Source organism: Stegastes partitus, unplaced genomic scaffold (assembly GCF_000690725.1).
Source record: "Stegastes partitus isolate 25-593 unplaced genomic scaffold, Stegastes_partitus-1.0.2 Scaffold1079, whole genome shotgun sequence".
NCBI lineage: Eukaryota > Metazoa > Chordata > Actinopteri > Pomacentridae > Stegastes > Stegastes partitus.
In genome coordinates this window covers 67,129-86,720 of record NW_007578810.1, presented here as the reverse complement: position 1 = coordinate 86,720, position 19,592 = coordinate 67,129, and the positions used below count along the sequence as shown (strand labels likewise).

At 40.7% G+C, this 19,592-nt stretch overlaps 1 protein-coding gene and 1 long non-coding RNA gene across 2 annotated transcripts in view; both read left to right on the top strand.

The window, feature by feature from the left end:
• The window catches only part of LOC103367712 (ssu-2 homolog), a 19,295-nt gene extending 3,202 nt beyond the window's left edge, over nucleotides 1–16,093 (top strand). Inside the window, exons 2-12 of the mRNA XM_008295828.1 lie at nucleotides 3,277–3,363; nucleotides 3,444–3,519; nucleotides 4,300–4,429; nucleotides 7,011–7,071; nucleotides 7,164–7,285; nucleotides 9,446–9,508; nucleotides 9,701–9,780; nucleotides 11,199–11,291; nucleotides 13,241–13,346; nucleotides 14,093–14,200; nucleotides 15,770–16,093. Of these exons, the coding sequence (XP_008294050.1) occupies nucleotides 3,277–3,363; nucleotides 3,444–3,519; nucleotides 4,300–4,429; nucleotides 7,011–7,071; nucleotides 7,164–7,285; nucleotides 9,446–9,508; nucleotides 9,701–9,780; nucleotides 11,199–11,291; nucleotides 13,241–13,346; nucleotides 14,093–14,200; nucleotides 15,770–15,910 (1,067 nt within the window). The 3' untranslated portion in view covers nucleotides 15,911–16,093. The remainder of the gene's footprint in view (nucleotides 1–3,276; nucleotides 3,364–3,443; nucleotides 3,520–4,299; nucleotides 4,430–7,010; nucleotides 7,072–7,163; nucleotides 7,286–9,445; nucleotides 9,509–9,700; nucleotides 9,781–11,198; nucleotides 11,292–13,240; nucleotides 13,347–14,092; nucleotides 14,201–15,769) is intronic.
• Nucleotides 16,094–16,581: 488 nt separating this feature from the next.
• On the top strand, nucleotides 16,582–19,379 carry LOC103367711 (uncharacterized). Its single transcript, XR_520738.1, has 2 exons — nucleotides 16,582–18,575; nucleotides 18,798–19,379. It is a non-coding gene; the product is annotated as an uncharacterized LOC103367711 (long non-coding RNA).
• Nucleotides 19,380–19,592: the final 213 nt, after the last annotated feature.

Genomic DNA, 19,592 nt, shown 5'->3' with positions numbered 1-19,592 from the left:
AGCATCAAGTCCTGCAGTGTGAACGTAGCCAATCTGTGGGATTGTTCAGTCAGATAATACGCCGTCATCCTGATTGGTGACATTAAATGTCACGTAGGAGTCAGAATCCAAGGCTGTCGCTATGTTAAGGCTGTTTTTAATGCGTTCTGTTGATTTTTCCTACAAACCTGTCGGATAGCAGGTTTAGGATTGTTAAGGGTCGGATTATCAAGTCACGACTGTAATTAAATATCTATAAATACTACGTGGAACTCATGTGGAACATATTTTTGCTAACAGCTGTCCTCCAGGCTGACTCGCGGTTATAAAATTTTTTGCAAAAATAAATAACCAAAGAAATTAAACTTTAATTTTTATGTCTGTCATTGAGACTGGATCAAACTACACAGAAGACATTTCTGGATTTTGGTCGTTTTGCATCACATTTCAGTTGTTTCACGTCTTTTTGTTTGTTTGTTTGTTTGTTTTGCATCTTGTTTTGATTCTGCACCTCCATGGAAACAGCACGACCACGACTAGAGGGAGAGAGAACTCAGACAGATCGTCTCTGCAGAAGGACACAGTTATAAAGAAGTAGAGTTTCTTTGATTGTTTAGTTTGGAACAAACCTGGAGCAACACGAGCAGCATTTGTCCACAGCTGTTCCCGACATCAGACAGCAGCTCTACATGCTGTGGATATTTCAGCATTTGCAGTTTGAATTAGTTTCTATACTCGTCTCCTCTGTGCTCTGTGGAAACGCCGCCTTCACATCAGCTGAAAATTCTCTGAATTTTTTTGCCATGTGACTGCTGGTCAGAGGCGAGTCGGTCACGGCTTCACAGTTGCACCAAAAAGTCCAGAATTTTTTTGTCTTTTTACAGACTAACGGTTTTATTTTTGGCAAATTTGTGAACGAGACGTCGAATGAAACGCGACAGACGAGCAGTTCAAGGACAAGTCGGAAAGTTTAAATCTTTCTGTTTTTACAGGTTCTGTCTCTGATGAATGACATAATTTCAGTGATTTGATAAACCTACCAGGCCTCTAAAAGCTGCCGATCAGAGGGTTAACACCGTAAATAAGGAATAAAACTAAAAAAAGGATTTACAAATGCTCCACATGAAGTCTTTTTGCCTCTTTTCAAACCCGGACTGATGCAGTTCTGAGCTTCGAACTCTGAATTTCACCAGAATAAACAAAAGAGTTCTTTTGTGGTGATTCATGAAGTGAAACGAAACAATCGGCGTAACGACAATAAATAAATACGACGCTTTCTCACGAGGAAACTGTAGAGATGCTCCTTTTTTCTTGTATATTTTTGTAGGATCATAAATAAATCCAGCCGGTTAATCTCCATAATTAATAATAATATTCGTAATATGGATTATAGTTGGATTAAGTTTTATTTTATGTCCTTTTTGCAGGGTTTTAATCACTAATTTGTACGTTTTTCAGGTAAAATCACACCTTAAATAACTCTGTGGGGACTTAAACTTGTAAATTTACTAATAATAGTCTTTTTTTTTTACTGGAAAGCACTTTGAGGCAGCAGCTATTCTCTTCAATGAGGTGCTGTTTTGTCTTTGGAGTCTTTTTTTTATTGATGGATTGATTGCAAAAAACTGCTGCACAAATGAAGTTACTGTTATGATGATGAATTACTCTGATTCTGGAGATAATCTGAGTAGAAACGTGGCTGATGTCGGAGCTACGGTTGGTGTTTTGCGATGAAAATCTCAGACTGAAGCGATGACGGTCGTTTGAGCTGATCAGGTTGATTGAAGCTGATCAGGTTGATTGAACACACTGAAGCCGAGGTGACGTCAGATGAACTCGGAGGGACGACCTGCTACCTGTGTGGGGCTCTCCTGAGCAGAGAGAGTGTTTTCCTGAAAACACAGCAGAGTGGGGGCTCTTTGTTTCTCCCTCCTCCTCCTCTGCCAGCGTTTAAAGTTGACTTACTGGAACAGCTGCGTGGGCGGTGGGAGGATCCAGGGAAATTACAGCAGCCCGCCGCTTCAGCTGCAGCCTCTGATTCGGTGTTTACACGAGTTTTAGGGGGAAAAACGTTGGCGTCGTCGATTGAACGGAGCGAAGGAGCTGCAACGATTTAAAATAAAACCGACGGAAGACCTCGTCAGATGATTCTTCGTCCGCAGTGACTTTATTTAACGGAGTTTCACCTTCAGACTGTGAACAGTTTGAGGCCTTTGAAGTGCACAGAAATTATCTAAATTATACACCTTATAATTGGTTTTCCATCATTTCTGAGCCGCAGCAGATTAAAAACATCAAACTTCCAGGGATGGAAAACACATCGAGTTTCTGTCAGAACCTGCAGCCAGATCAGTTCTACATCCGTCCAGGTGTCACAGTCTGAACACTAAATCTGATTTTTGTTCATTTTTCTCTTTCACCAACTTTAAGCATTAGTATTATGGGATGTATCACAGCTTCAACAGTATGTCTATGAGTCAAGGTCACAGAAACAATCACTGGCTTCCTGGATGTGTTTCTGTTTCCTGATGATTCACCAGAGAAAACCTAAAGAAGTGCATTCTGGGTAAACTTTCAAGGCTCATGTGTTGATGGTGGTTGTTGGTCAGAACAAGTTCTAGACAATGGAAGGATCATTTTTACTCACATTTGATACCAGGATGCTCTAATGGACGTGATTCCTTATTAAATAAATCTGCTGAACAACAAACAGGTTCAGTGTTTAGATTGTGACACCAGGATGGAAGTAAAACTGACGAAGTTATGAGGTTTAAAGTAAAATAAAAAAGTGTGAAATGTGTACTTTAAGGGCCTGTAACTCTGCGGATGTTCATAGTATGAAGGTCAAACTTTGCACAACCTCATTAAATACACTGAAGTTACTGTAGATAAAGAGTCAGCTGGTTCTGAGGAGGTCAGGGCGCTTTTAATTAATAAATGAGCAATGAAACCGCAGCCAAACTAACATCATATGAACATCATTAGACTGGAATTAGTGGAGATTCGGTTAAACAACATTAAAACTTTCATCAAATTTCTGTTAGCTTTTGGGAAATCTTCCACTGAAAGGGTTTATTGAGAGATTTGTCATTTTATGTTAATCGATAATGAAGTAAACTATAAACAAAAGTCATCAGAATATGCCTCTAATAGACTTTTATTTTGATTTTTTTTGCTTTTTTGTTATGAGCTGATATGAAAAGATTAAATGTGTCTCCGTTTTAAACAACCGCCAAAGTTCTTTCCTGATCAGCTGTAAAAACTGTTTGTTTGTTTGTTTGTTTGTTGTTTATCCAGCGATCTACCCCCCTCTCAACGCCCCCGGCGCCCCGGCCAACATGTTCGGCACCGTCCCCGGATACGAGGGCCTGGCGTCCGGAGGAGGTAAACGCACTCTCAGCTCTTCGCGCGATGTTCTTGTTCACGTTGTTTCTGCGTCGCTGCTCACTCTTGTGTCGCTGCAGGAGGCTTCCTGCCGCCGCCGATGCCCGCGGAGCCCGTAGCTCCGCCCCAACCGGGACCCGAACCCGATGACTGGAGGTATGACGTCACCTGAGCCGCTCCTCCACCTGTGGCGACCGACCAATCACGTGTCGCTCTGCGTCCGTGGAGTTCAGAGAAAAGTCGGGATTTTATTTAGACAGATTCATTTTTTGGGATATTTTATTAAGACTTTTCTGAGACTTTTTAAAGATTATATTTCTATTATTCCAGACACATGTTTAAGCGATTTGATAAATCATAGCAAAAATTTTAATTAAGATTTTTTTTTAATTGTTTAATTAATTTTTTTAATGAGATTTTTCTTTATTTCTTATTTTTCCAAACACCTTATTAAGCTTTCACTGACAGAATTTATTTTTTTTTCAGACATTTGAATTAAGATTTAAAGAAATTATATTAATTTGTAATTTATCATTTCACATATATTTAACATTAAATTAGATTAAATTAGATTAAATTAAATTAAATTAAAGTAAAGTAAATTAACAGAAAATCATTTTTTTAACTGTATTTTTTAGTTTTTGATAAATTATTTGAGGGGAAGTTTCATTAAAACTTCTGTGATTTTTTTCTTTGATCATATTTCTGTTTTGCAGAGATTTTTTTTTTTAGATATACTAATAAATTTTTTTTTGATGTTTCAATGATATTTTTCTGAGATATTTCCAAGATTATAATTCTATTTTTCCAGACATTTTTCTGACACTTTAAGACTTTGCAGAGATTTTCTTTAGCAGTTTACAAACACTTTAAGAAGAGCATCAAGTTTATTAATGAGCTTAAACTCAAACTACTGCTATTGTGTGTGTGTTGCAGTATCCCCTCTCTGTCGGAGGACGTGGCCCGTGATGCGTTCAAGAGCTTCGCGTCGTCCCACTGCTGCTACAGTAAAGCTCCGGCCAACGACGGCGTCATCACCAAGATGGAGCCGTTCAACACCTACAGGGTGACTGATGCTCACAAGCTACCATGCTGTTAGCCGCTTAGACGTAGCTGCTGCTGCAGGCCCCGCCCCCTTCAGGAAGGACAATCTGTGATTGACAGATGAACGAGTGTTTCAGAGCAGGACTTTGTGATTTTAAAACCGCTTGATTCTCGTTCTGCTGTCTGACAACAGAAATGGAAAAGTGTATCGACGAGAACAGCTTTATTGTGAGTTTAGCTGATATTCAATGTGAGCACAGAGAGCAGGAGAGAAGCTACCACGTAGAAACAGTTTAGGTTTAAACTGAAGCTCAACAGGCGACATGAAAACACACCAACACAACCCGTCCTTGTTTATTGGTTTAAATTAAAGGTTCCACAGAGCTCTGATCTGTGAGCAGACCATCGACGCTAACGTTAGCCACATATTGTGCTAACTCAAAGGATTTGGCTGTTGTTATAATTTCATTTAGCAGACACTTTAATCCAAAGCGACAGAGCTGCCATGCAAGGGGCCTTGCTCAAGGACACTTTGAACCGCCAACCTTGCGATTAGAGGACAACCCGCTCTACCACCTAAGCCACAGCTGCGCTTGTTGTGGCTAATGCTAATGCCACAATAGCTGCACAACATGCTAACCCAAAGCATTTTGCTATTGTTGTGGCTAAAGCTAATGTTGCCATCAATAACAACAGTAATCATCCACTGGGTGTTCAGTTCATCAGGTGCTGGCAGTGCATGAAGACTCTTGTGTTCACTCTAACAGCAGAACATTTGGTGAGTTTTACTCGTAGCTCAGACATGTTAGAGTTTAGCAGAAGCAGCTGTTGAAAGTAAATAAACCTGATGGACTGTGATGCAGCTGCTCATTCCGATTGGTTGACCTGGAAGCAGTGAGGGGGCGGGGCTATAGAAAGCTGGACCCCTATTGGTTCTTACAGCTGGAATGTACCAGATCGTTAAAGTTCGGAGGCCACCCAGTTGACGTAAGCCTGTCGGAGCTGCAAAATTCCACATAGCTTTTATTTTACACCTGAGTTGTTAACATCAACAAAACACAATAAAAGCAGATTTCCCCCTTGAGGCATCTTTAATTCCACATTCAGAACAAATCACCTGCCTCCAGTGTGGCGTCAAATAAATAGATGAGCATCAACTGTGTAGTTGTTCTGTCACTCTGCCAAACCGCCTGTACGTTACATGACTGGACTCGTGCACAGAGCTCTAATAAATACCACCACAGGCCTGTCAGCGAGATTTATGGTGGAGAAATATCTGTTACTAAACCACAGTACAAGAAAACAGGCAGCGTGGTGCGGGATGGATTCTGTGAAACAAATGATCTGCCCAAAGTTTATTTACAAGCAGAGTGTACGCGTATTTCTACACCTACAGTTTAACTTCTCAGTTTTTTCCTCCTTTCTTGTGCCTGAGAGATTCAACTTTTTTATTTTTTAAGTATTGGGAGCACTTAAAGCAAAATAAAACACTTGGGTCATAAAATAAATGTAGCGTGGCTTAAAAACATCAGACTGGTAGAATAAAGTGGTTTTAATTTAATATCAGGATTTGAAGCTTAGATTTGATTGATTTCCCCAAAGCGTCACATCAAAGGGATTGTCAGAAAGTTGAAAATCTATTTAGTTTTTTCAGTTTTTGGAGTTTCTGGCTGATAAATGGTGGAGTTTTGGAAATTTTGTAAAAAAAAATTTTAAAAATGCCAGCATGTTTTAATTAAAATAGCACATTTCTGTTTTGTCTTTTATGTTTGCAGCATTTTCCTGTAACTTAACAATAACGAAAAATAAAAACTATAGTTGAACAAGAGACCACGTGTTAAAGTGGAAGTTCATTTACTGCTAATATCTACTATCAGCTGTCTGCAATTCAGCTGAAAAGTCGATTAATTTTTGTCACGTGACTGTTGAGCCCGGCCGAGTCACTAAAGGCTTCACGGTTGCGACAAAGAACACAGAATTTTTTGTTTTTTACAGAATCTGTTTAGACCAAATTATTAATTTTTTATATATTTTTTTTAACTGAGACGTGTAGAACAATAAGATTTTAGGCTTAGATTTGGTTAATTCTACTGACACATGATTGCTCCAATAAATCTGTTTATACAGTTCCTGATCAATAAATGACGTAATTTGGCAGTTTGTTAGAAATATATATTTTTTATAACATGCATTTCAAAGCCAGCCAGTGGGTTTGGGGTTTAATAGAATTAATTCCAGACTCAGAGAAGGACAGAAATCCTGCTTTTTGACTCTGATGTTCCCCCTTTGTGTCGCCCAAATGAATCCTCATCGTGTTGATTCTTATATGATTGAAATCATGATGTTAAACTGAAGCGACTTTATTCCTACAAGGCTGCCATGTGACATTACAGCATGAGCGATGGTTTAAATGTCTGAACTGATGTCTGAAACCAAAAAAAAAAATAGTAATAATAATCAACTTTAATCTGGACTTACGTCGTCGTGTTTCACTTGTGACCGACTCAACAAATGCAGTTTTATTGTAATCAGTCCACCTAACAGCTCTTTATCTGTACTTTTAGTTTCTGCTCTGTAGCTAAAGTATATCTTCTCTTCTGCAGTACCGTCTGGAGACGTTCACCGAGGCCAGATCAACTGATTGGGCCCATAAACCCCATGAAGGTTTGTATATTTGTTCAACCTGATTCCGGGTGTTGCGTGTTGTTGTGGTTTTAAGGTTTTTGATTGACAGCTGGCTGCGGTGTGATTGACAGGTGAGCCGGCTGACTTCTACACTCAGACCGCCCCCCGACCCTGGGAGATCCAGGCCACGCCCCCGAAGCTCTTCGTCAATCACACGGAGGAGATCCGCGTGCCCTACACCTCCTCCGTCAAGGTGATTGGTCGACAATCAGACAGCAGCCTTATTTGTTGCCATGGTGACATCAGTTTAGAGTTTGAATGTTTTGGGAGTCCTTGAGAAAGTTCCAGAAGTGTCAAAGGGAGTTCTGGTGGTTGAGTTGGAGGTCCAAAGGGTGCTGGAACAGACTGACATGGTCCTGGAGGCAGATAACATGAGACAAATGGTCCTTGAAGTGTTTCCATAAGGTATTGAAAAGTTCTTGGGAGATAACGGTATTTGAAGGGCCTCAAGATGATTAAAATTGTCATTGGGTTGGTTCCAAAGGGCACTGAAAGCCTCCCACTGGTCCTTGAACTTGTCTCAGAAGTATTACGTGGTCCTTGAAATGTTTACTTTTCTCCATTTAGAGATCTCAGTGGTCCTGGAGGGGTTCCAAAGGTTCTTGAAAGTGTTTTACAGGCTCTGAAAGATGTTTCAATGTTTGTTTGTTTTTAAAGATTCTTGGTCTTCTCAAGGAGGCACCATGAAGATGTTCAAAAGGTTCACTTTGTTCCATGGGTTCATGAGGTGGTTTGCAACGTCCCTAGAGACATTCCAAGGGTCATTGAAGAGGTTTAAGAGTTGAGAGGGTTTAGATGATAGTTGAGGTGGTTAGTTATATATGCCACCAAAAACGTTGAGGAATTCTTGATATTTAATTGGGAACATGGTCCCTGACAAGGTTGTAGGTGTCCTGGAAGATGTCATAGTGGTTCTTTGGGAGGTTCCATGGGTACCTTAGAGGTCTTTGGGGTTCCAGATATCTCAAAGGCGGTCCAGGGTTTCTTGAGTCCTTTAGATTTGTGAGGGACCCTTTGAAGGTTTAAATGATCCTACAGGACATTCCTCGAAGATGTTCCAAATGTCTTTTAAGTTGTCCTAGTAAATTCTGCAGAACTTATTGAAGATGTTCGAGGCCCAAAATGTCCCTGTTTCATGGAGGAAGGTGTCATGATCCTTGTGAATGTTCAGTGAGGCCTTGTAGAGCTTCTAGGGGTCCAGAGGTTCTTGAAAAGGATTCGGAAGTCCATTGCATTTTCTTCTGCGTATCCAGAATCAGATCAGGGGTGGCAGCAGTCTAAACAAGTCATTCCAGACATCCCTCAATATTGCCAACCTCGTTTTTGGAAATCCTGAGATGTTCCCAGGCCAGATGAGATATGTAGTCCCTCCAGATAGTCCTGGATCTGTCTCTGGGTCTCCTCCCAGCTTTTCACCCAGAAGATTCTGTGTCACAAGAATTTTGCACCATTTAGCAAGCTCATGCTGTAGGCCATGATGTCTGTGCCACTAATAGAAATGAGGTATCTTTGCTGTTAAGGTGTTTGTGATAAACTCGGAGCTTCATGCTTGGAAGGATGAGGTGACGCAGTCTTACGGAAGTTTTGAAAGCTCCGCCTATTTTGCTTGATCTTAAGAGTCTATTGAAGAGTTTCCAGATGCTTATAAGGTCGTCGATGGTTCCTGTATCATGTCCCAGCGGTCCTTGAAAACCTTCCTTGAGGTCCCTGGGGATGGTACCTGGGTTGGGGGTTAGTTTCTGCCCCAAGGGAAGGAGTTTGGAAAAGCTTCCAGAAGTCCAAGAGGTTCTTGAAGAGGTCCTGTGTCTCAGGAGCTTGCTGAGGAGGTTCAAGTTGTGTTTTAAGAGGCTCTGAAGGCCCACGAAGGACAAGTTAGTGTTTATGAGGGAGTTTCAACAGCCCACGAGCCTTCATCGGCCCCTGGGGTTAACGTATAATGGCACACAGAATGCAGCACCGGCATGAGGCATCTTCGTTGCTGAGGTTTTTGCAACAACCTGGGAGCTTCCTGCTTGAAAAGACGAGGTAACGTTGTCCAGCTAGAAGTTCACCAGGGTCTGGTCAGGATTTTTGTTAACGTTTCTGAGGTTTAGACTGAGTCGGCCGTGAGCACAGGGCGTGGCATCTGCACTGTTGCCATGGTTACCTGCTGTTTAATTTAGCTCGAGCTCTGCCGGGAGGTTAAAATGTGCTGATTGAGTTTTCATCGCACTGCTCACAGCCAATTAGGGAGCAGGATTCTGGATGTCCAACATACGCTGATGCTATTTTTAACTTTACTGTGTGTGCATGTGTGTGTGTGTGTTTGTGTGTGTGTGTGTGTTTATGTGCATGTGTGTGTGTTTATATGCAGGACTGCCACACCTGCCACGCCACCGGGACGAAGCCGTGTGAGGAGTGCCAGGGAAATGGATACGTAAGCAGACTGTCAATCAGTCACTAATAATAACATCCATCATAGCTGTTGACAGGAAAAGCTTTAAAAAAAAAAAAAAAACTTGATCAAGACGTCCTTAAAGAACTGAATCTGCACTGAGTTGTTAAACACGTGAAATCAGTCAGATTGGATGTGAAGGGTTTAACCTTTGTTTGGATTGTGTGTCTGCAGAAGCCCTGCTGGGTGTGCAACGGCTCCGGGTCGAACAACGACGGGAGCTGCGATCGCTGCAGTGGTTCTGGCAAAGACAGGTAAGAGGCCCGGTTTGACGGGCACTGACGTCTGCTCACATCCTCCTGAGATGTTCCCCTTTTGGAGGTTTTTCTTATTCAAATCGAAAGCTGGAGTGAAACCGAACCTCCTGGTGTGGCCACAGAAACCATGAAACCTGATTCAAAGTCCTGCAGGGCGTTGACAGAAGCTCTCGTCTCAGAACGATTTGTCCTGGTTTTGATTTTATTTAGGACATAATTCACGCTGATGTGAAATATAATTACCCTCCTGCCTGTGTGGTAATCTGGATATCGAACACCGCCTCCTGTGCACTTATTAACTTAAACACTGTGCTTTTGGAGTTGCTTTTTATATTTTTAGTCAAGATTCAGGATGAGGACATTACTTCTTCATTTCAGATGTTGTCGTGTGTTGCACTCAGACACACGACACACGATGACTTTACTCCATATTATCCATAATTTAACAAAACGGGGAACATTTGTACCATAATCGAGTGGTGAAATACAATTATTTACCATTTTTCAGTGTTTAATACATTTTGTTCCTTTTGAATAACAGCAAATATTTTTAAAATAGTAATATTTTGGACGATTTAAATGCATTTTTTTTTAAATCAATACTTTTTTCTGTTATTTTATTTGTCATTTAAGCAAATAAAGAAAAAAAGCTCTAAAATAACAGATCCCGTTTTTCATTAAACAAGATGCATGTTGTCTCTTTCAAATGGAGGCGAATTTCTGTAAAATAATGAGGTTTTTGCTGATTTAAATTCAGTTAAATGATTTAATTTCATAGTCAAATGCTGTAAAAGAACATTTAAAAACAAAATAAAAACAGACTTAAACTGTAAGTTATGTCACTTTTTAACTGTTTTAAAAATCTTCTAAGAATAATGTTAATTTATAGATACTTGCCCTTATTTTAGCTTTTTTTTTTTTTTTTTTTTCCGTTCCGTTTTTTTCCCGTTTAATTTTTTTTTTTTTCTGCAACAATTCCTGCCAGATTTTCACCGCCCTTTTTTTGCAGATTGTTTTTTGCAGTACGCTCATATTAACAGACCACGCTCTCTAATTACGATAGAATTAAACTCCATAGTCAGCTACCGTCTGCTTTACCACGCAACCGTAGCTCAGCATGAACATTTCTAAGTTATAATTTTACGAAACTGATGTCTGAATCGATGACGGTGAGTCTGCGAGGAGTGAAATCAGCCAATCAACTGATGGAGGATTTATCAAATGTTGTGCAGCATTCAGAGTTAAAGGACGAGCAGCAGCGTGTCGCTTTAAACTACAGCTTGGACCAGACCTCTGAAGAATGTCAGACATGTGTGTCACATGTCTGACCCGTGTGTGTGTGTGCATGTGTGTGTGTGCACGTGTGTGTGTGTGTGTGTGTGTGTGTGTGTGTGTGTGTGTGTGTGTGTGTTTAGGTGCACGAAGTGCGATGGCCGAGGAACGATGGACTGCGAGACCTGCAAAGGGAAGCGACAACTGCTGACCTACATCCAGCTCAAAGTGGAGTGGTGAGTACTGACACCGGCCCTCAGAGGGGACTCAGTGGACCTCGGCTCGGCTCGGTCCTTCAAAGTTCAGATGGTGCTTAAGGATATTTTAGAAGCAATGAAGGGCATGCGGGGGTCTCTGAGGGGTTCACAGAGGTGTTTGTGGTCCTGGAAGATGCTCCAGGTTCTCCAGGGGTCATAGGGAGCTCCAGGGGTCCTTGATCCTTGGAGTCACTGGGGAGGCTCAAATGATCCTTGAGGAAGTTTTATAGACTTTGAAAAGTTGTGGAAATTTACCATGAAGATGCTGCAGTGGTTACTGAGGAGAACAGAACTGAACAACGTTTAAACACTGGATATTTTAATATTCACACTTGTATTTGTTTCCATACTTGTCTCCTATCTGCTGGTTCAACTGAGTCCAGCTGGAAAGTTCTTGATTTTTTTTTGTAATGTCACCGTTGGCCACTGCTGAGTCATTGATGGTTTCACAGCTGCACCAAGGAGCTCAGAAGTTTTTTATTATTTACAGAATTTGGTTCATGCAAACGGTTTATTTTTGGGAAAATCTTGAATCAGACACTTAGAATAAAGTTATTATGATGAAATAAAACGATTTTGAGATTACGAGGACGCCTCAGTGGTCCTTGAGGAAGCTCCAGGAGTAATAAAAGGGTTCTAAAGGCCCCTCAGAAAGGCTCCAGTGGTCCTTGAGGAGGGTCTGTGGACCTTGAAGTGCTTCCTCATGGAGTCCTTGAAGGGTTTCTAGGATCCGCTGGGGAGGCTCAAAATATCCTTGAGGAAATTTGCAGACACCTTGAAGGTGTTGCAGTGGTCCGTGAGGAAGTTTTATCAAACCTTGAAAAAGTTCTAAGCATGCAGTGGACCTTGAGGGTCTTTGAGAGGGTCCCAAAGAACCAGCAGCAGGTTTCACGGTCCTGGACAAAGTATTCAACAGTCTTTGGTGTAGATTTAAAGAGTCTTGAAGGGTTTCCATTGGTCTTTCAGGGGATCTGAAGGTCCTTGAAGATGTTCCAGTTGTCTTTGAGGTTTTAAGGGTTCAAATAGTCACTGAAGATGCACCAATGGTCCTTTAGGGATTTCAAGGGTTCAAATGGTCCTTGAAGATGCTCCTTGAGTGACTGCAAATCCAACAGTGTTACTCACTGAGGTTGTTCGGGGCCTTGAGGAGGTTTGTGGGGTCCTTGAGTGGTTCCCTGGTTATTGAAGGATGTTGCAGGAGGGATTTCTAAGGGTCCTGGAGAAGGCTCAGAAGTTTCCAGGGGTCCTTGACCGTGTGATACTCGAACCAGTATTACTAAACTAGATACTGCCACTGTGTGTCTGTGTGTGTGTGTGTGTGTGTGTGTGTGTGTGTGGGTGTGTGTGTGTGTGTGTGTGTGCGTGTGTGTGTGGGTGATGCTCTGGCGCCCCCCGTTGGACAAAGACAGAATTACAGAATGTAAATTTAAAGTTTTTCAATTGTTTAAAGTTTAAATAATGATTTAAAAAAATGCATATACATGTAATGGCCACTTTATTAGGTACATCTGATGAACTTTAATGCTTCTTCCATAACTTCTACGTTTATGTGCTTCACATTTTGTGCCATGAAGGTGATCATTCTACTTTATATTTATCATTGAGCTCACAGGGTGGTGGCTGTGCATTGTACTGGATTGTATTTAAAGGTGTTCTTTATAAACATCAACATACATGAGCAGGGCAATAAATAAACTTTAAAATGTAATGTGGTCCTTAGTAATAAACATAAAGTGGGATTATGTCCTTTCTGACGATGAAAAGTGAAAATGTAGAAGCTTCTCGAAATTAGACGTTAAGGCAGAGCTGTCGTGTTAGATTGTGTTAAAGTTTACTGGAGTGTGTATTATTTACACACACACACACACATATATATATATACACATGTGCTGCATGTAAACGCTGTGAATCTGTGCATTTGTGTTCAGGACCAACAACGTGGCCGACCATGTGGTCGAGCAGAACTCTGGCCTGAAGGTCGATGATCTGCGCTCAGTCAGCGGGAAGGAGCTGTTCAAGAACAGCCAGTACCAGGTGCACAAAACAAACACACACACACACACACACGTCACTGCTCATTTTCCCTGAACATTAACCCTCCAAAGTAAAGAAATCATAATTATTTTATTAAAATTAAAATATCTGGAATCAGCATGTTCAACATCGAGTGTCCACAGGTGTTACCAACACTGGAACACAACCAATGGGCTGTGCATATGTTTATATACATGCTGTATTTAACTGTTTACATTTTTAATTAGGTCCTATAGTAGTTTTCTCTCTGCTCTGTGTGAACACTGAGTGCCGTTCAGCCGGAAAGTCCCTGAATTTTTGCCACCTGACTGTCGGTCAGAGCTGAGTCACCAAAGCCTTCCCGGTTTTGTCGAGGATTCCAGAATTTTTTGTTTTTTACAGAATCTGGCTCAAGTGAAGAGTTACATTTTTGGCAATTTTTTAACTGATGCGTGTAGAAAAAAGTGATTTTAATGAAATCTCCCAATGTTAAACAGACGAGTAGTTCAAGGACTGTCTGAAAAGTAGTAATTCAAAGATAATCTTGTTTTTAGTCTGTGGTTCTGGTAAAGGATGTTGTACAGGGTTGTTATATTTTGTGTTTATAAGTTTAAAGGCGACATCAGGATCAGCTCACCTGCACAGGTGTAGTGGAGGTAACGTCTGTCCTCCAGGGGGCAGCAGAGAGGCTGTTATAGGGTAAATAAAAGGTGTTGTTTGTGATGTTGTCAGTCCTGTGTGTTGAACTCTCCGCTGTCTCCTCTCAGCTCTACCCGCTGCTCGGATTCCCGAACCCGGCCATCTCCGAGGCGTCTGAGCGGCTCATCAGGGAGCACCTGGCCCAGTTCGCCCAGAGCTCCAGGATCCTGCAGCAGGTAGGCCGACGAGAACAAAAGAGTCTGGAGGGAGGAGACGCTGAGAGAAAACAACTTCCTTCATAGTTTCTGTTGAAATACTTTCATACCATCTATGAAGTGTGGAGGCGTCCAGCAGGGGGCGCTCATCTGCTACACAACAAATAACTAAAGAATTCAGTCGTTGCATCGTGTCAGATTTTGCTCATTTTTTTGTCATTTAGGACACAAAACTATATTTTGTGAAACATTTCTGACAGAATTTTGAGGATTTCCTGTTTTCAGACGTGAGGATTTTTCTATTTTTACCCTCAAACAACACCTGGGAGTCCGTTTAAGGGTTCAGTATCTCCAGATTTAAAACTTCCACAGTCGTGACGTTCGGTGAGAACATGGACGGAATAGTTTCCAACAGATCCATGAAGTTTAACGGTGCAGCGGCTGGTGTCATGGGCCCAGAAAGTTCCTGTGAGTGGAACCGTATTTTCTACTAAAACACAGCCTCAGGTCGAAATGTCACCAACTTTAAAGGAACATCAGTAGAAGTGAATGTGTGGAACATATGACAAGACAGGGTTCCACTTTTTAAAATATTTTTAACAAAATGATGACGTCCACTCACTCACTAACCACAAACACTGGTGTGTATATGGCTCCACTACTACATGTGGTTCTATGTGTGTCGGCCGTTTGTGTTGCTTTAAACATTTCGTGTCTCGTTTTTGACTTTTCTGTGTCATTTAAATTCTCTTTTGGACAGTTTTGTGTCCTTTCTTTTGTTTTGTGTCTCCTTTTGTTTGTCTTGTTTCATTTTTTTCCTGTTTTGACCAAGTGGTGATGTGGCAGGACCACAAAAAATGCTTTATTTTATTTCTGTAATTTTTTTGTCTAATTTTTTATATTTTGTGTTTTGTTTTGTGTCTCGTTTGGGTCATTTCATGTCTCTTTGGGATGGTTTTAGTTTTGTCTCATTGTTTCTACTTGTGCATTTCTTGTTTCTGGAGTTCTCGGTTTTTTTTTTTGTTATGTGGATTCGTTGGTAGGAGACAAAATTATGATTATTATTAAAACTATATGTGCAAAGTTGAACAAAATATGAGGTTTGAAGCTCTACTGATGCTAGAGCCTCAAAAGTTGGTGAATGTCGACCAAAGTCTGTATTTTAGTAGAAATATGGATCCATCTTTATAAAGATGAAATGATCAGGGGAACAAATGCCACCCTCATTTGAAAACTGTGCACTTTTTTCCCCGTTTTCAAGGACCAATAATCCAAAACGTGGCCTCTGCTGGATCCATTCAATCATTTCAGTCTTCTGGAAGCTATTCTGTCTGCGTCTTTACCAAACTTCACAGCTGTAGGAGATTTATTTCAGGAGATACTGAACCATTGAAACGGAAAAAACATCCCAGGGATCAAAACATATGAAATTCTAAAAATCAGTTTTGGGTCCCAAAGAGCAAATAAATAAACACTGAACATAATCTGACTCAGACTGACCCGATAATACATTAATACGATACAAATAATGATGAACTCGGCTACACGAAGCGAGGCTAACGTTTGCTAAACCTCCCCTTTGCCCCCCAGAGGCAGACGGTGGAGCTGATCCCCATCTCCAAGGTCAACTACAAGTGGAAAGGCGACACTCACGTCTACTACGTTTACGGCAACGAGAACCAAGTCAGCGCCGACAACTACCCGGCGACCTGCTGCTGCGTCATCCAGTAGAAGCTAACACCCAATACGTCCTCATCCTCCTTCTCCAGACCAATATTTCCAAATATATCCATCAGATCGTAGCTGCTCGAGCAGCTCAGACGTGTTAATCCGATGTTTCCTGTCATTTAAACCAGCGTTTCGCTGCAGCCTCCTTTTAATCAATCACATATACTGAAAATATAGCGCTGTTTTCCTTAAAGCAAACACAACAAAGTGCCCGTAAAAACACAGCAGCCTTCTCCTGAAGTTTGTTCTGCGTTTCCAGCAGAACTATTCAGTGCATCAGTTCTACCTCCTGATAACTGGCTGTGATGCTTCAGCAGGCGGCGCCACCAGGAGGACATAACGGACTTCAGCTGCAGCAACTATTTTACCTGTTTGTGGTTCAACCTCTGAACCCCAACACCCGCCAGCATGTTCATACGGCATGTAATCTTTAAAAATAAATTACCAAAGCTACAACATTTATCAGTAAGAAGCTGTGAAAACACAAAGATGTTGAACTGTGACGAGTTTTTCCATCAGACACAACAAAATAGAGTAATATTTAATCACTTTGATCTCATTTAGAAATTCGCCAAAAATAAACCGTTTGCTCCAACCAGATTCTGAAAAAAACAAAATATTTTGACTTCTTGTACGCAACTGTGAAGCCATCAGTGAGTCAGCCACGGCCAACGGTCACGTGACAAAAATTCATAGAGTTTTCGGCTGAACTGCAGGAAGTGTTTCCACAGAGCAGAGAGGAAACAAGTCTGGGAGCTAATTAATGATATAAATAAGCTAATATCTATAGGATGTAGAGCCAATATTATTTTTATCAGTGTTGCTAACACCTGTGGACACTTGGAAAAATTATGGATTTATTGTTTTAATTTTTACATTTTTTTCGTAAAATTAAAAAATGAGGGTTTTTAATGATTTGAGGCGTTTTAACTGCACCGGAGACACTCCTGACGTCTCTCTCCTGCTTCACTGTGTTTCCATAAAGCTGCAGGACTTTATATTTGTTGAAAAATGTGACAGGAGCAAATAAAAAGCAGCTGCTCGTTGGGGTTCAGAGGGTTAAACCAGTTTGCTGCAGATCTCCGTTATGGCCTCGGTGCCGACGCCTGCTCTTCCTACCAAAGGTTTTATTTCCAGTTACAAACCAGTTTACTGCAAACATGTACCAGTACGTGCCACGTTAACGTCCTCAGTGTTACACACAAACCTCATATATCTGACATGTTGCCGTTTGGAGAACAGAGACGCTGGTTTTCTTCTGACATCTGAGCTCACTTTTCACCCACAGCTTTGAAGCGATGAGCGAGAGCCGGAGGACGTGAGTCCGTTTATGTAGAAACAGCAGAATCCGGTTCATCTGGCTTCTGTTGCTTTGCTTTCCTGTGGTTTGGTGTTGAAACATGAAGGTAGAAACCACTTCAGAGTTCAGCCTGTGGTGGTGGGAGGGTTTATTAGGACAGTTTAGGTTAAGTCCCATCAGACCAACTCTCAGCTTCTTTGTGTTTTTGTTTTTTTCTGCACTGTGCAGAATCATGTCCGTGCTGCCTTTTCTTTCTCAGGACTGCAGATCATTTAACTCAATGGAAAGGTATTAAACAGGAGGAGGAGGAAGCCCTCAAAGGTCACCTGGGTTCACCCCCGTCTGCTAACTGTACGTTTGTGAAGCTTAACTGCAACACAAAGCTCATAAAAGACCTTCTGGACGCTGCAGCTCAGCGCCGCTTATATTAGTCAGTAAGTTTCCCACAATTATCAGATTTAATTTAATTCAATGGTGACTCCAATGACACACAATCAATTTTGCAGCAATGAATTCGCAATTTAAAGTGCAATTTTTGTGTTTACGGGTTAGTAAAGTGGTTCCCAAAGGAGAGCTATGGACCCCGGGGAGGTCAAAAAACGATCCCCAGAAATTATATATCTTTAAAAAATCAGAGAAAGTATATTTTATCCATTATTATGACAAAATATTAAAAAAAACAGAGTCTGCTGCAGATTACTTTGACCGATATACTCTGACACGAGTCTAAACTACACAACAGAAGTGTGATATCACTGAAATGTCCGTTAATTCTGACTTGTATCGCCTCCAAAACCTGCAGTAAGTTAAACAGCAGCATTTTTCTTCTTATGAACAATCAGAAAGAAATACTTTACAAAGACGATATTGAAAATGTCCACTCATAACATCAGCCTCTCATCATTTTTCAAAATGACTCACAATAGGTTAATATGTGTCCAAAACACCCTCAAGATGTGTCTATAGTTAGTTGGAAATTGCCCAATGGTGTCCAAAATGACTCAAAACTCATCCAAATGACTAAATTATTTTTAAAATTGGCTAAAAAATGATCCAAGATCATTTAAAAAATCCAAAATGGCTTAAAATGGCTTAAAATTTGTCCACGATGACTTAAAGTCCGTCCAAACTCGTGCAACGTGACTTAAAACGGCCAAAGTAAGTCCAAAACGATTCAAAATTCATCCAAAGTGACTCAAGTAATTCCAGATTTGTCAAAATTACTCAATATTGATGAAAAACAAGTTAAAAAAATGTCCAAAATAACTTGAAATGTGACAAAAAACCGACTTAAAATGAAGACACGAAGTCAAAATATCAGATTTTCATTCGATGTCAGAGGCTTAGAGGTAATCCGATTACTCTAAGGCAGGGGTCTCGAACTCCGGTCCTCGAGGGCCGCAATCCTGCAAGTTTTAGATGTTTCCCTTCTTCCAACACACCTGATTTAAATGATCAGGATCGTTATCAGGCTTCTGCAGAGCTTGATGATGAGCTGATCATTTGAATCAGGTGTGTTGGAAGAGGAAACATCTAAAACATGCAGGATTGTGGCCCTCGAGGACCGGAGTTCGAGACCCCTGCTCTAAGGTGATGCAAATTTTGAGTTATTTGAGATTTAAGCGCTATTACACGTCACTCCTGTTGTGTGCTGTGTGTTCTATAAAGTGTTGTTCTGGTTGTTGGGTTGTGGTTTCTGTTTTGTTTGTTTGTTTAAATCCGTCTGTTACAGCTTCAGTCGATGCTGAATGAAATAGTTCCCCGTAATTATCAGTACAGAAACGTTTCTCACTGTATTCATACCTATTTTATTTTATCAGCAAAGCATTTAAACCGTTTTCCTGAATGTTTCGTAGTGCGTTCACGTTCAGTGCTCCCTGTCCTGTATGAAGTCCGTCAAAGCTTTAACTCTCACAGTCTGGGCTGAAGGAAAACACAGGAAGGAAGGAAAAGGTGGCGGAACAGCAGATTCACAGAGCTGGAGTCATGAAAAGCCGTTTCACGCTGAAGCTAAAGGGGTTTAGAGATTAAAAGCAGCTGAGGTTTGGGTTTAAGTTAAAGGGCTAGTTCAGTGTTTTATTTAGTCGAGCGTCTTAACAGCTGAGTTCAAGCTCAACAAATCCAGGCTTTCTTTGAGTTAGATTTAAAAACAGTAAAAAAAAAACAAAAAAACGTATAATTTCAGGTTCAATCATAAAAGAAAAATCGTAAAAGAACAAATTAGTATTTGTAAATTAAACTGATTTTTTTATTTTTTTTGTAATTTTATGGTCAAATTTTGTTCAAGAATAAATTAGAGTTATAAAAATACAGATTTAAATGTGGATATTATTTGCTGTTTTCGGCTTCTTTAATATAAATTAATCCTTTATTATCTGTAATTTA